Here is an 11,152-nt window from a genome sequence, read left to right as displayed (position 1 = left end):
TAAGACACTGACTTTCTTAGTAAAGTGTAGCTTTACCACCATTCACGTTGTCTGTCTTCTTTCTTATAGATATTGCGCCGACACCAACCCCTTACTCAGGGACCTTTCGACTGGGGTGCGTGGGCTGGTCCCCTGCAGGGGACTCAAAATATACGTGCAGAATTCTGTCTGCAAGCAGGGGTCAGTGTCCCCAATCCCTACATTTTCCAAGGGTAAAGTGAATTTTACATTTTAACTCTTTGTACAACTCCAAATACAGAAGTCACATAGTAGCAAAAGAATCAACAGCAAAAACCATGGGCTACAATTGGGGTTCCTTACTTTTTCTGGTGAGAAGTGGTGCGTCTGGTACAAAAGACAGCAATGACCACAACCACCACAATGGTGACAACGCCAACAGAAACAATGATGACCAGCAGCATGCTACTGTCCAGGGGAGAGGTGGGACTTCCATGCGGGCTGTTACTGCCTGGAGAGGGAAAACCGGTGCATTTATTAGTGTGAGAGAATTCAAAACATGCATACGCTCAGGCTACAGACTCTTCACGTGAGCTTCGCTGTAACACACTCATTGCTGTGCATGGTGTGCATGCAGGTGTCTCATGAAATCTAGAGAGCCAAGTTTCTGCACTATGTACAGTTCTTAACACAGTGCCTTGCACAAAGCTGGTTTAATAAAAGGTTCTCAAAATACTAAATATCATACTTAGACAAATAAAGGGTCTTCTAGCGGTCTCATATTATGCATAAATTTATGTCATAAAGCACCATTTGTAAATCAGTTAGTTTTCTGACTTTGAAAAGCATTTAAAAAATGTACATTCATAGAAGGCTAAAGTTTTCCCCACCATATAGGTGTCTGAGATCACAAAAAACTACTTGAAAAATACAGTCTGTTTTTATAAATACAGTCTTTGCAAAGTCAATTCTTTTACTCAGTTTTAAGAAAAGTAGGTCTGTACATATGCATTAATTCAACAACTATCTACTGAGTAGTTACTATGTGCCAGGCTTTGTTCTAGTTACTAAGGATGCAACAGTGAACAACACAGATGTGACTGCTGGGGTAGGAGCAGAAAATGAACAAATAAGGAGTTATTAGTAATAAGTGCTGTGAAAAAAATACAATGAGGGGATATGATACAGAGTGACTGGGTGGCTGTTTTAGATTGAATGGTTGGGAAAAGCTTCTCTGAGGTAATGGCATTTGAGCTGAGATGTAAAGGACAAGAAAGAGCCCACCATACAAAGATCTGAGGGAAGAACATCTGAGAGAGGGAACAACCAGTGGAAGCCTCGGAAGACAGGAATGGGCCTTGGCATGTCCAAGGAAGAGGGAGGCGGCCAGTCTTGCTCAAGCAAGAGCAGAGATGCAAAGTTACAGGGAAGGAAGTGAGCACAAAAAGACAGGGATGAGTGTGCAGAGACTGGATCATTTAAGACCCTGAGGAAAGTTAGCTTTTCTTCCTGTTACTACTCCCCCCCTGCTTACAGGACGAGGGCCTAGCTCTGCATCAAAGGCCCTTTGTAATTTAGCTCTATTCTAAGTCCTGCTCTTCTACTTTCTGGAACACACTGCTTTGCTTTCCACCTCATTATAAAAGTTATGCATGCCCCTATTATAGAATATGGGAAATCCCACCGAACAGTGCTGACTATCATAGGTAGCTGATGTCTTTCCTTCTAGTGATTCTCTCTCTCCTACCTAACAATCAGAGCTGCACAATGATGGATAAGCTGTCTTACCAAGTAATGAGTGTTTAGTTTCTAGAAGCGCTTAAGCAGCGCTACCTGTCTGGGAGAGTCTGGAAGAAATTCCTAACATGAAGTTATAGCCTGGGAATCTGTTTTTAGAAAAGCTCCTAAAGTGATTCTCAAATACAACCCTGGTTTATAAACTTAAGATCTAATTCAAACTTTATCTTTTGTGGGAATCCTGTCCAGACACTGCATTAGCTGACCTCCCAACTTTTGATTATATGATTTTATAGGCCACATCTGATCACAGTGATAGAAATCTGGGCTGATTTAGGAGGGCTTAAGCACTTATTATTCTACATTTGGTTCAATCATTGAGGGAAAGGTAAGCAGAGAGACAACTTATACTGTACATAATGGCCTCTAATAAAACAACATTTTTATATTTGGGAAAGACTACAGAGCTAGGCACTAATAAAATTAGACCACATTGGGGCTTTACATAAATAACTTTCATTAACAGCAGTGCTGAGCTATGGGGTGGGGTACGTGGTGGAGCAGGCAGTATGAATCAAAGGTGGGAGGCCTGGTGGGTGGGGGCTAGCAGGGGTGGTGGAGGCAGCTCTTCCCTGTTCTCAACAGAGATGAATTCCCATTGAATTGCATTTAACCTCTAATTTCTGAGAGGGCCAAAAACTCCCAGGGAAGACAGAATAAGAGTGAGCTGCTAAGGGAACATGTCCTGCTAGGGACATTAAGATAGGCCATTTCCTTCCTTTTTTTTTTTTTTTAAATTTTTTAAACTTTTATTTATTTTCAAGAGATGGAGCATTAATGGGGGAGGAGCAGAGAGAGGGAGAGACAGTATCCAAAGCAGGCTCCAGGCTCTGAGCTGTCAGCACAGAGCCCAATGTGGGGTTTGAATATACGAACCGTGAGATCATGACCTGAGCTAAAGTCAGCTGCATAACTGACTGACTGAGCCACCCAGGCACCCCTATGATAGGCCATTTCTTAAACCTGATCTGGACTATTGCAACAGCTTCTTAACCCCTCACTTGGGCTTCATAATCTTAGCCCCCGACTCATTCTTCATTTAATAGAGGAGTAACACTAGATACTCAATAAATGGAGTCCCAGTGTCCCCATGGGAGGAGGCATCTTACATGCACTATGTACAGGATGAAGCTCACATTTCGTAGCTCAGGTACCTGAGCTTCTGGCAGGCTGGTTCTAACACACCGCCTTCTCTAATGTGAGACTCTATCCTGTCTCTAGGCAGCATGATGCCTGGAGAGAGCCGGCTGTTTTTTATTGCCATGCTTTCACACAAGCTGTTACTGTTCCTGAAATGTCCAACCCTCTCCTTGACATTTAGCTATCTTCCATGCATCCTTTCATATCTGGGTCAGTCCTCACCTCTTCTATGAAGCTTTCCCTTTTCTCTGTCAGCTGGTTTGTTACCCATTCCTTTTGCTCCCATAGCCTGTTAAATAGAACCTGAACCTTTAACAACATGTGTGAATGAATGGAAAGTATAAATGAAAGAAAAGACAAGGAAGTAATTACTTTTCTTATAGTCGTGAATAATATATGTGGACAGCATCCACATCATGTGGACATGCATCCCAGGAGGAAACACTCAAGAGTCCTAGAACTCAGCCTAGGACTCCAATTCCCACATCTGGTACAGCACCCCACGCCTTTTAGGCTGCATGTGATAGTGGAAAAGGCACAATCAGCCCTGGATTTTGGTTCTAGGACTTCCATAATTAGTGGGTGGATCCCAGCACTCATTTCACTCAGTCTCTTGAGGAATGACATCCGTCCTCCCTACTCACAGTGTTATGAGGATCAAATGTAATTTCACATGTGAAAGTAACTTAAAATGTGAAGTTCTATAGAGAAGTAGGTGTCATCATTTAAGTAATTAGAAGGCATCAGCTCTTGGACTGGCTAGGAAACTGGGAAGAATTTTTTAGAATTCCCAAATTAAAAACAGCGTGGTAAGCAGTGTGTGTGGGTGAAATTCATGATTCTAAAGTACTTCTTTGGCTTGTTGTGTGTGACGGATAATCACATTAGAAGGTTAACTTTTGAAAGCAAGATTCTAATTCTTTTTTAGAGGCAGGCAGTGGGCAAATGAAGACGCATTTGTTTAGAATTAATCTTATTTTAAGTTGGGTATGTGGGGAAACAATTTTACTTATGGATCCTATAATGAATGGGTTTGCAGTCATTCAGCAAATATTTGCCAGAAAATGCCTCAAGTTAAACCCTACTAAATAAGAGGAAATAGGAAACCTGCCAAACCCACCCCAACCCATCTACAAAAGACTTATTGAGACGCAAGCATAACTGTGTCATGCCCATGGGAGGCCCGAAGAGCCATAAGAAAGGTTTACCACTCATTGGAGGTTTGTAGTCAGATCCTAGGTCTGGCAGCCGGCTTCCTTTTCCTGCAGACCCTGAGGCTGAAGGAGAAGAAATCATATCAGTAAGGACCCAAGCCACTGACGTGATGAGTCCACTTCACAGCAAGTGAGTGTTTTCTACAAAAAATATTTTCAGTCTACTCTGTCCATGAGAGAACGAAGTAGCACATAAACAACAGGGGAAAAAAACAGGCTGTGCAAAGCAACTAAGGTAGATAGCTTTCTATGCAATGAGGCATCTGAAAGGCTGACACCCTTGTTCCAGAGCTGCATCTAGCTGTAACTAGACTGCCACTTGCTGTTCGTAAGTGGGGAACACACCCATTTCTCTCGCCCAGGAAACAGTTCCTGAAAGACTGCTCAGAGCACTTATGGCAAAAATAGCTCCTCTCAGAAAAGGAACGGGGGTACCAGTTAGGTTAACTTCTGCATCACAGAAGTGGGCTTTTCCAAAGGACCTGGCTATGTTGATCTGGCCTAGCAGGTTTCAGTAGTATCTGGATTTCCCCCCTCAAATTATAGTTACCTTTCCTAGTATAAAGTTGCCCTAAGCAGGAGTGGAAAACAAGTGGAGGTTCAACTCAGGTTCTCAGTTCCCGCTCAGCCATCTAAATACCCAAGGATGGAAAAATAAAGTCTTCCTTCTAGTTGCTAACCAAGGACACGGTTTCCTAATCCATCACCATGAAACACAATGACTGAGGCTGTTGACCTTAGGCTTGGGACCACCTCACAAACAGACTTCATAAAATACAAAGATCAGTTTTTTAATAATTCATATTCTTGGTCTTGGATTTTGTTCTTCATACTTTTAGAAAAAGCTGCTTGGGTAAAGCAAATATAAGGAGTCCTTTCCCAATAAGTCAAAGGTATTCCTCAATTCAAGGTGTGGATCTCTCCTGAAGAAGTCTGAAAGAACTGCAAAGTCAAAGCTGCTCCTCCTGGCTAATACACCACAATGCCTACCCTTGAATACTGGCCTTTCATGTACTTGACTTTTGGCAAGTTATTTATTATTTTTGGGTCTCAGTTTCTTCATTGTAAAACAGTGATACTAATGGTTTCCACTTCATGAAACGGTATTGAGGATTAAATGGAAATTTAATTCTATAAAATATTTTGACACAGAGCAGATGTTCAGCAAATATTAACTATTATTATTAAAAATATAATAAATACTTAGGGAAGAATATAATCTTTCCCTTTGCAAAGGCACAGAGCATGAAGCTTCAGAAAACACTTAAAAATGAGTTATTTCTACAAATAAAGCTTGACTAGAAAGGCATAAACTAGATGTATTCCTATAAAATATTATAGCTAATGTCAAGTACTTCTATAAATTATCAGCATTGGACTAAATAAAAAATTAAAATCTGCACATTTCTGTATATAGTTCATTTAACAGAATAAATACCTAGATGAAAACAATGTTTTCTATGTTTCCAGAAGCTCGAAACTCCCAAAGTAATGCAAGGTGTTGGGTATCCAAAAGGGCATATTTAACTCAGAGTCCCTGACCCCTTCTCTGCTGTCCATACTTGTACTTCATCCTCTCATTTCTGTTGCCATCATTCCTGCCAAATAGCACATACTACAGGTCATGATTTCAACTGCTCTTTTGTCTGTGATTAAGTCTAGTTGGAGGGGATGACTTGATGCTCGCACGGCTCTTCAGATTTAGGTCTGCCTCCTTCTCAGGGAGCCCACCTCTAAGCCCAACTATCTGGAGTACTGTAGTATGTAACTAATTGTCACAGCACACACTTTTCCAATAAATTGGTTGGTTGAATTCCTGTATTTCCCAGCAATTTTTTCCCTTTTAAATATAACCTAGGAGCAAGAAATTCCAACGATTAACCAAACACCAACACTAAACATGGGGAAGGATGTACAGGCCGGGGGTGTGGCGCCAGCGAAGACCTGCAGCCCTCCGGCTTACCGAGCGGGGCGGAGGGAGGACAACGAGCACGCCTGTAGCCTGTGCGCACAGCAAGGCCCTTCTGTTCTCAAGCTTAAGTCAAAAGGTCCGCCGCCATCAGGGTGCCTCACACACATACACAAGCACGTATGCAGCTTCTCCAACATACCAAGGGAAGACTCACTGAGTGCAAACATTTCCAAAGCCTGAAATGTGTAACCTCAAGTTCTGACTCTTTCTTGCATTCACCAAGATCCAAAGACTTTTTATTTCTAAAAACTACTCTGGAATCTTGAAAGCAACCATCAACTTTCCTTTCACTGCTCTTGGTACAGAAAATAGGTACCAACTTTAGCTAACTCCCCAGAGATGAAAACCACAGGTCAGTTACAATTTCAAGAATGGTGACATTGAGGCTTGTGCTTCTTAAGTTTCCATTTTAAATTGTTTCTATCTCTTTTGAAATGAGCAAGCACCTTTAGGGAAAGAAATGGAGAAGAGCTATGAATTAAGCTTAGGGTAACAGAATAAATAGTACTAATGTCATGGATGATCATACAATTCATTAGGGTAGATTTTTTGTGGGGGGAGGGAAATAGGGTATTTGCTGAATTTGACAACTTTTCATTTAGAAAAATACTAATACAATCCTAGATGCTACAAATAGGACAAACTGGTGTGCAGGTTCTCATCATGGCCCAACTGCCTATCATTGCTAGAGAATTTTAGTATCTTAGCACAAAGGACAAACTGACCTGTACTTAAGGCCAATCTCCTACAGCTGCAGAGTTTCATTTACTTGGCTCTGTTTTTGTCCCTGCCTATTTAGATTCTAAATAGATTCCCAGCTTTTCAGATACCCCAAGTGCCACAAACATGGACTCAACTCCACTTTGGCCAATAAATAAGTGGTTTTTAACACAGAGTACTGATTTTCAGGAAAAAAGAAGAAACAAAAACAACAAAAGCTAGTCATAATAGGTCACAAAAGGGAGGAAAGTAAAGAGAGGCCATCTACTGATTTACCTTGATCATTAGGCATTTTATCAGAGGAGTCCGCTAAGAGGCCAAGCACAGGGGAAGAAAAAACAAGAGCAAGGATCACAAGCTTTGAAGATGGGACAGGCAGAATTTTTAAAGGAAAAAAAACCCCACAAACTTCCAAACAAATTAAGTCTTGTTTTCAGTACTAACAGAAAAGAAATTTCCAGACTCAGTTCCCAGCTAGATTTTATTCCTAATCTCACTTGGTTCAGTACTTTATCTTTACTTTTTTTAATCTAGAATTTTCTTCAAACATCCCCCATTACTGTCTTTCTCTCTACAAAATTAGTGTCTTTCTCCATAAGCCAGGTTGAGAGCCTGCATGTGTTGAAAGGAAATTTCATGCTATTACTCTACCTGGGAACTAAGAGTATCACATCTGATCTCACTGGTAAAAAACTTTAGGATCATTGTAATTCATCTGCCTCAAACAGCCTTGCAGGTGATACAGTTAGGCCACAACCTGGGGAGCACTGATTGGTGGTCAGTGGGTGAGGGAAGGATCATTCTGCGGTAAATATTCACACTGTGGCTCATAAACTCATCAGGACTTCTTATATTCTCCACAGTCTCTATATGCTGATGTGATCAGTGCAAGCACTGCCTCACTAAAGAGACAGAATAAAATGCTGTTTATTGGAGTTTTACCTTTAGGTGTTCTGAACTGGACAGCTTCAGACATGGGCCCCATGCCCTTCGAGTTTCGGGCTTGGATTTTAAAGTAGTATGGTGTGTCAAGTGTTAATTCTTGTATCTGGTGAGTCAGCCTGTTTCCCACAACAGGCTCAATAACCCAGTCGTGTATCTCGGCATTCACATCCGTACTGTAATATATGATGTAACCTGTCCGAAGGAGCAAATGAGAAAAGAGATCTTATTCCTGCGTTTTATTTTGCAATCAGTAAGTCAATAAAGATACCTGTATAGCACATACAAGTAGAGAACCAGCTACTGATTAAAGAGAAATGGCGGTGTGCCTGGGTGGTTCAGTTGGCTAAGTGTCAGGCTCTTCATTTCAGCTCAGGTCATGATCTCAGTTTGTGAGATCGAGCTCCCAGTCACACTCCATGCTGACAGTGCAGAGCCTGCTTGGGATTCTCTCTCTGGCTCTCTGCCCCTCCCCTGCTCATACATTTTTTTCCTCTCTCTCAAAATAAACTTAAAAAAAAAGAGAGGGGGCAAGGGTTCAAAATGTTACACTAAACATAATATAGAGAAAACTGCAATCTCAAGAGTACCAAGCTACAAGTTATCATCTGTATCAGCAGTTGAAGCAATAAAAACAGTTATATAGTTAAGTGTTATAATAATACAAGGCTAAGAACTCTCAGAAGGAAAACAATCCAATCACTTCAATATCTTAATATGAATAATGTACACATCAAGAGTCTACAATTAAAACAATGCACTTTTGAAAACATACTGATCTGAAGTGCTGTTTTAGCTCGCACCAACATGATTTCCCAGGAGAAAAACTCCCGGGAAATGTGGGCTGTCCCTTAATTAAAGCTCTGTAGACTCGAAGTCCTAGTGAAACATCACCTGATACTCCCAGCAGGGGGCACTCAGTCTCCACGCTGAGGCAGGAAGAGACACATGCCCACCTGATCTACACAGTGCAAATACGCACTGTATCATAAAGACAAAATAAAATGTAATCCAAGTCAAGGTATGCTTCATTCTTTTAAAACTTGGACGTTAAGAAACAAGAAACAAAATGAGAAAGCTCAGGGATTTATGGAAAGTGACTCTAACTGAAAGTGGAAGCAGGACAACACTGAGAAACGCCATCACCCTTAGGGCCCTTACTCATACACAAGAACGTCAGAAAGCAAACTCATGTTCCTCAGCATAGGCCTACACGGAGCGGAGCTTCCAAGGGGAGTAATTACGGGCTAAGTCCCATCGGGCTTTCCTCCCTGATAAAGTTGAGAGAGGCACAGTGTCCCCTACTGTGGAAAGTTCTCTGGAAGTCCAAGGAAAAATCCCAGGTCCCTTCAAAGACGTAGGTCATTCAAACTTCTAACTCTAGTGTAAAGCTGAGGTAGCAGGCCTGGAGACAAAAACTGAATTAAAAGTCTAATGGGCTTTTTAGGTCTCCAGGGTAAAAGACCGAATCTACATTTACTGGGTATTACCCTGTAGAATTAGGCAGGGTCTTTGATGCCAAAGCTAATCATCTAGTCAGAAGCAGAGAAGAAAAGCTTTTCTGATGGAAAGAAACATGTCCATAGAGTCCCTCTGTAGCCAAAGACTGTCTAATGTAACAATGCCCATCCGACTTTCACCCAAAGTGAGTCAGAACAATCGACTGGCCATTCATTTGTACCTAACTGTGAGCAACAGCACCGCCTTGGTCTACTTTCAAGGACCATCCTGACTCTCTGCACCTCATAAAATGACCACGCCAGCCTTCTGACTCCCAGTTGGCCCAACCACAGAGCACTCCGCTGGGAAGCTTCTGCCAGGCAGCAACAGAGGGCAGACATACATTCAGAGGTGCCTTACCTGTAATTTTACCATTGGCTTCTGAGGGAGGCTGCCAATTTACAATTATAGTCCTAGGTTTTCCCTCTTTACTCACAACTGTCACATCCTTGGGTGGAGAAGTAGGAACTACAAAATAACAAGACTTTCATTAGTTCCTGTCCATTTCAATTTAAGTCACCAATTCCTCAACACTTTCCATTTATATAGCACAATAAGAGATAAGGCAAAAAAGATAAAGCCTCCTGGCTTCAAAGGACTCAAAGTCTACTTCTAAATAGCTCCAATCAAGAGAAGAATATGCCAAGTACCAAAGAGTAAATACCATACTGTGAGGATACAGAACTGTTATGCTGGCTGGGGGTCAGGGATTTATAGGCTACTTAGATAGGAAAACCCAAAGACCTTTGTACTCAGTTACAAGTATCTACTGTAGACCAACCATTTTACAAACAGTATTTCACTTAATATTTATGGCAACTTGAAAGGCAGTTACCACTCACCCTGCTTGACAGTCAGGGCATGGACAAGGAAAAAAGCTAGGTAATTTGCTCAAGATGACATTCTTCCTCAAATCTGGATGATTTTGTTAGAATATTTCCAAGTATAAAATAATTTTCTCTTTCATTTATAGCTGGCTCTCCAAACCAAATATTATGTTAAAAAACCCCTATTCCCTCAAAAAACAAATGATTTACAAATTGATGTTTTTATTTTAAGTTTGCACTAAACACACACTGTCAACTGTTTGAGATTATTGTTCTGAAATGTAAAGTTGTTTATGAAACAAAAAAACTCGACAGAATAAACACAATTTCTTGTATTTCCATGTTATGGCTGATAACTATTAATGTACTACTAGAGAAATGAGCAAATTAAGTATACCCTTCAATTTACTCTTCTCTACCTAAAATACTGGAATTCTCCTAGCATAAAATGCAAGGAAGCCTGGTGAAATGCAGATATCCTAAGGGGATATGCAGTATCATTTAATAACTAATGGGTTGGAATTAAGCAAAAAGATATTCTTAAAACTAGCAAAGAAAGCAAACTCAGTGTCTATCTAAACTTTTGTGCACTGTTAATTCTAAGCTCTCCAAATTCAATTCTTTTTCTCTGTAGGAAGTCCAATCAACTGTGCAAAAGACAAAAACGTATTAGGGCCAGGCCCAGGCCCAGGCCAGAGAGACTTAATAGCTCCATTTTTTTCATTATAAAGAAGAGAAAAAAAAAAAGCTATAGGAGGCCAGAAGAGACAGAGACTCCCAACAGTTATACATATCCACATGCTAGAAAAGTACAAGGGGCAGAAGGTAGGCCTACAAGTGAGCAAAGGGTAAATGGAATTTCAAACTTGGATAGCCTGCTTTTCCCCTAATTTGTTTAGGTGTGTTTTACCTTTCATGTTTATTACAGACAGAACTCCTGAGGCATTTCCAATCGGAGATTTACCAGATATTAACTGGTTTGTATGAAGGCTGCTGGGCCAGCTTTGTGGTCCACTGGCAAAGTTCTGAGGCTCCGGGAAGCATGGCACTGGCAGCTGCTCGGTGAAGGGCAGGTCACTTGT

General features: G+C 41.1%; 1 protein-coding gene across 1 annotated transcript in view; it reads right to left on the bottom strand.

Annotated features, from left to right (window-relative positions):
- NEO1 (neogenin 1) overlaps positions 1-11,152 on the bottom strand; it is a 222,861-nt gene that overhangs the window by 24,677 nt on the left and 187,032 nt on the right. The window contains exons 23-27 of the mRNA XM_029952270.1: positions 9,604-9,711; positions 7,744-7,938; positions 7,078-7,110; positions 4,104-4,172; positions 322-469 (exon numbers count right to left, since the gene is read on the bottom strand). Of these exons, the coding sequence (XP_029808130.1) occupies positions 322-469; positions 4,104-4,172; positions 7,078-7,110; positions 7,744-7,938; positions 9,604-9,711 (553 nt within the window). The remainder of the gene's footprint in view (positions 1-321; positions 470-4,103; positions 4,173-7,077; positions 7,111-7,743; positions 7,939-9,603; positions 9,712-11,152) is intronic.

This window comes from Suricata suricatta, chromosome 9, assembly GCF_006229205.1.
Source record: "Suricata suricatta isolate VVHF042 chromosome 9, meerkat_22Aug2017_6uvM2_HiC, whole genome shotgun sequence".
Classification (NCBI taxonomy): Eukaryota; Metazoa; Chordata; class Mammalia; order Carnivora; family Herpestidae; genus Suricata; species Suricata suricatta.
The sequence above is the reverse complement of the archived record's forward strand: the minus strand, read 5'-3'. Positions and strand labels throughout refer to the sequence as shown.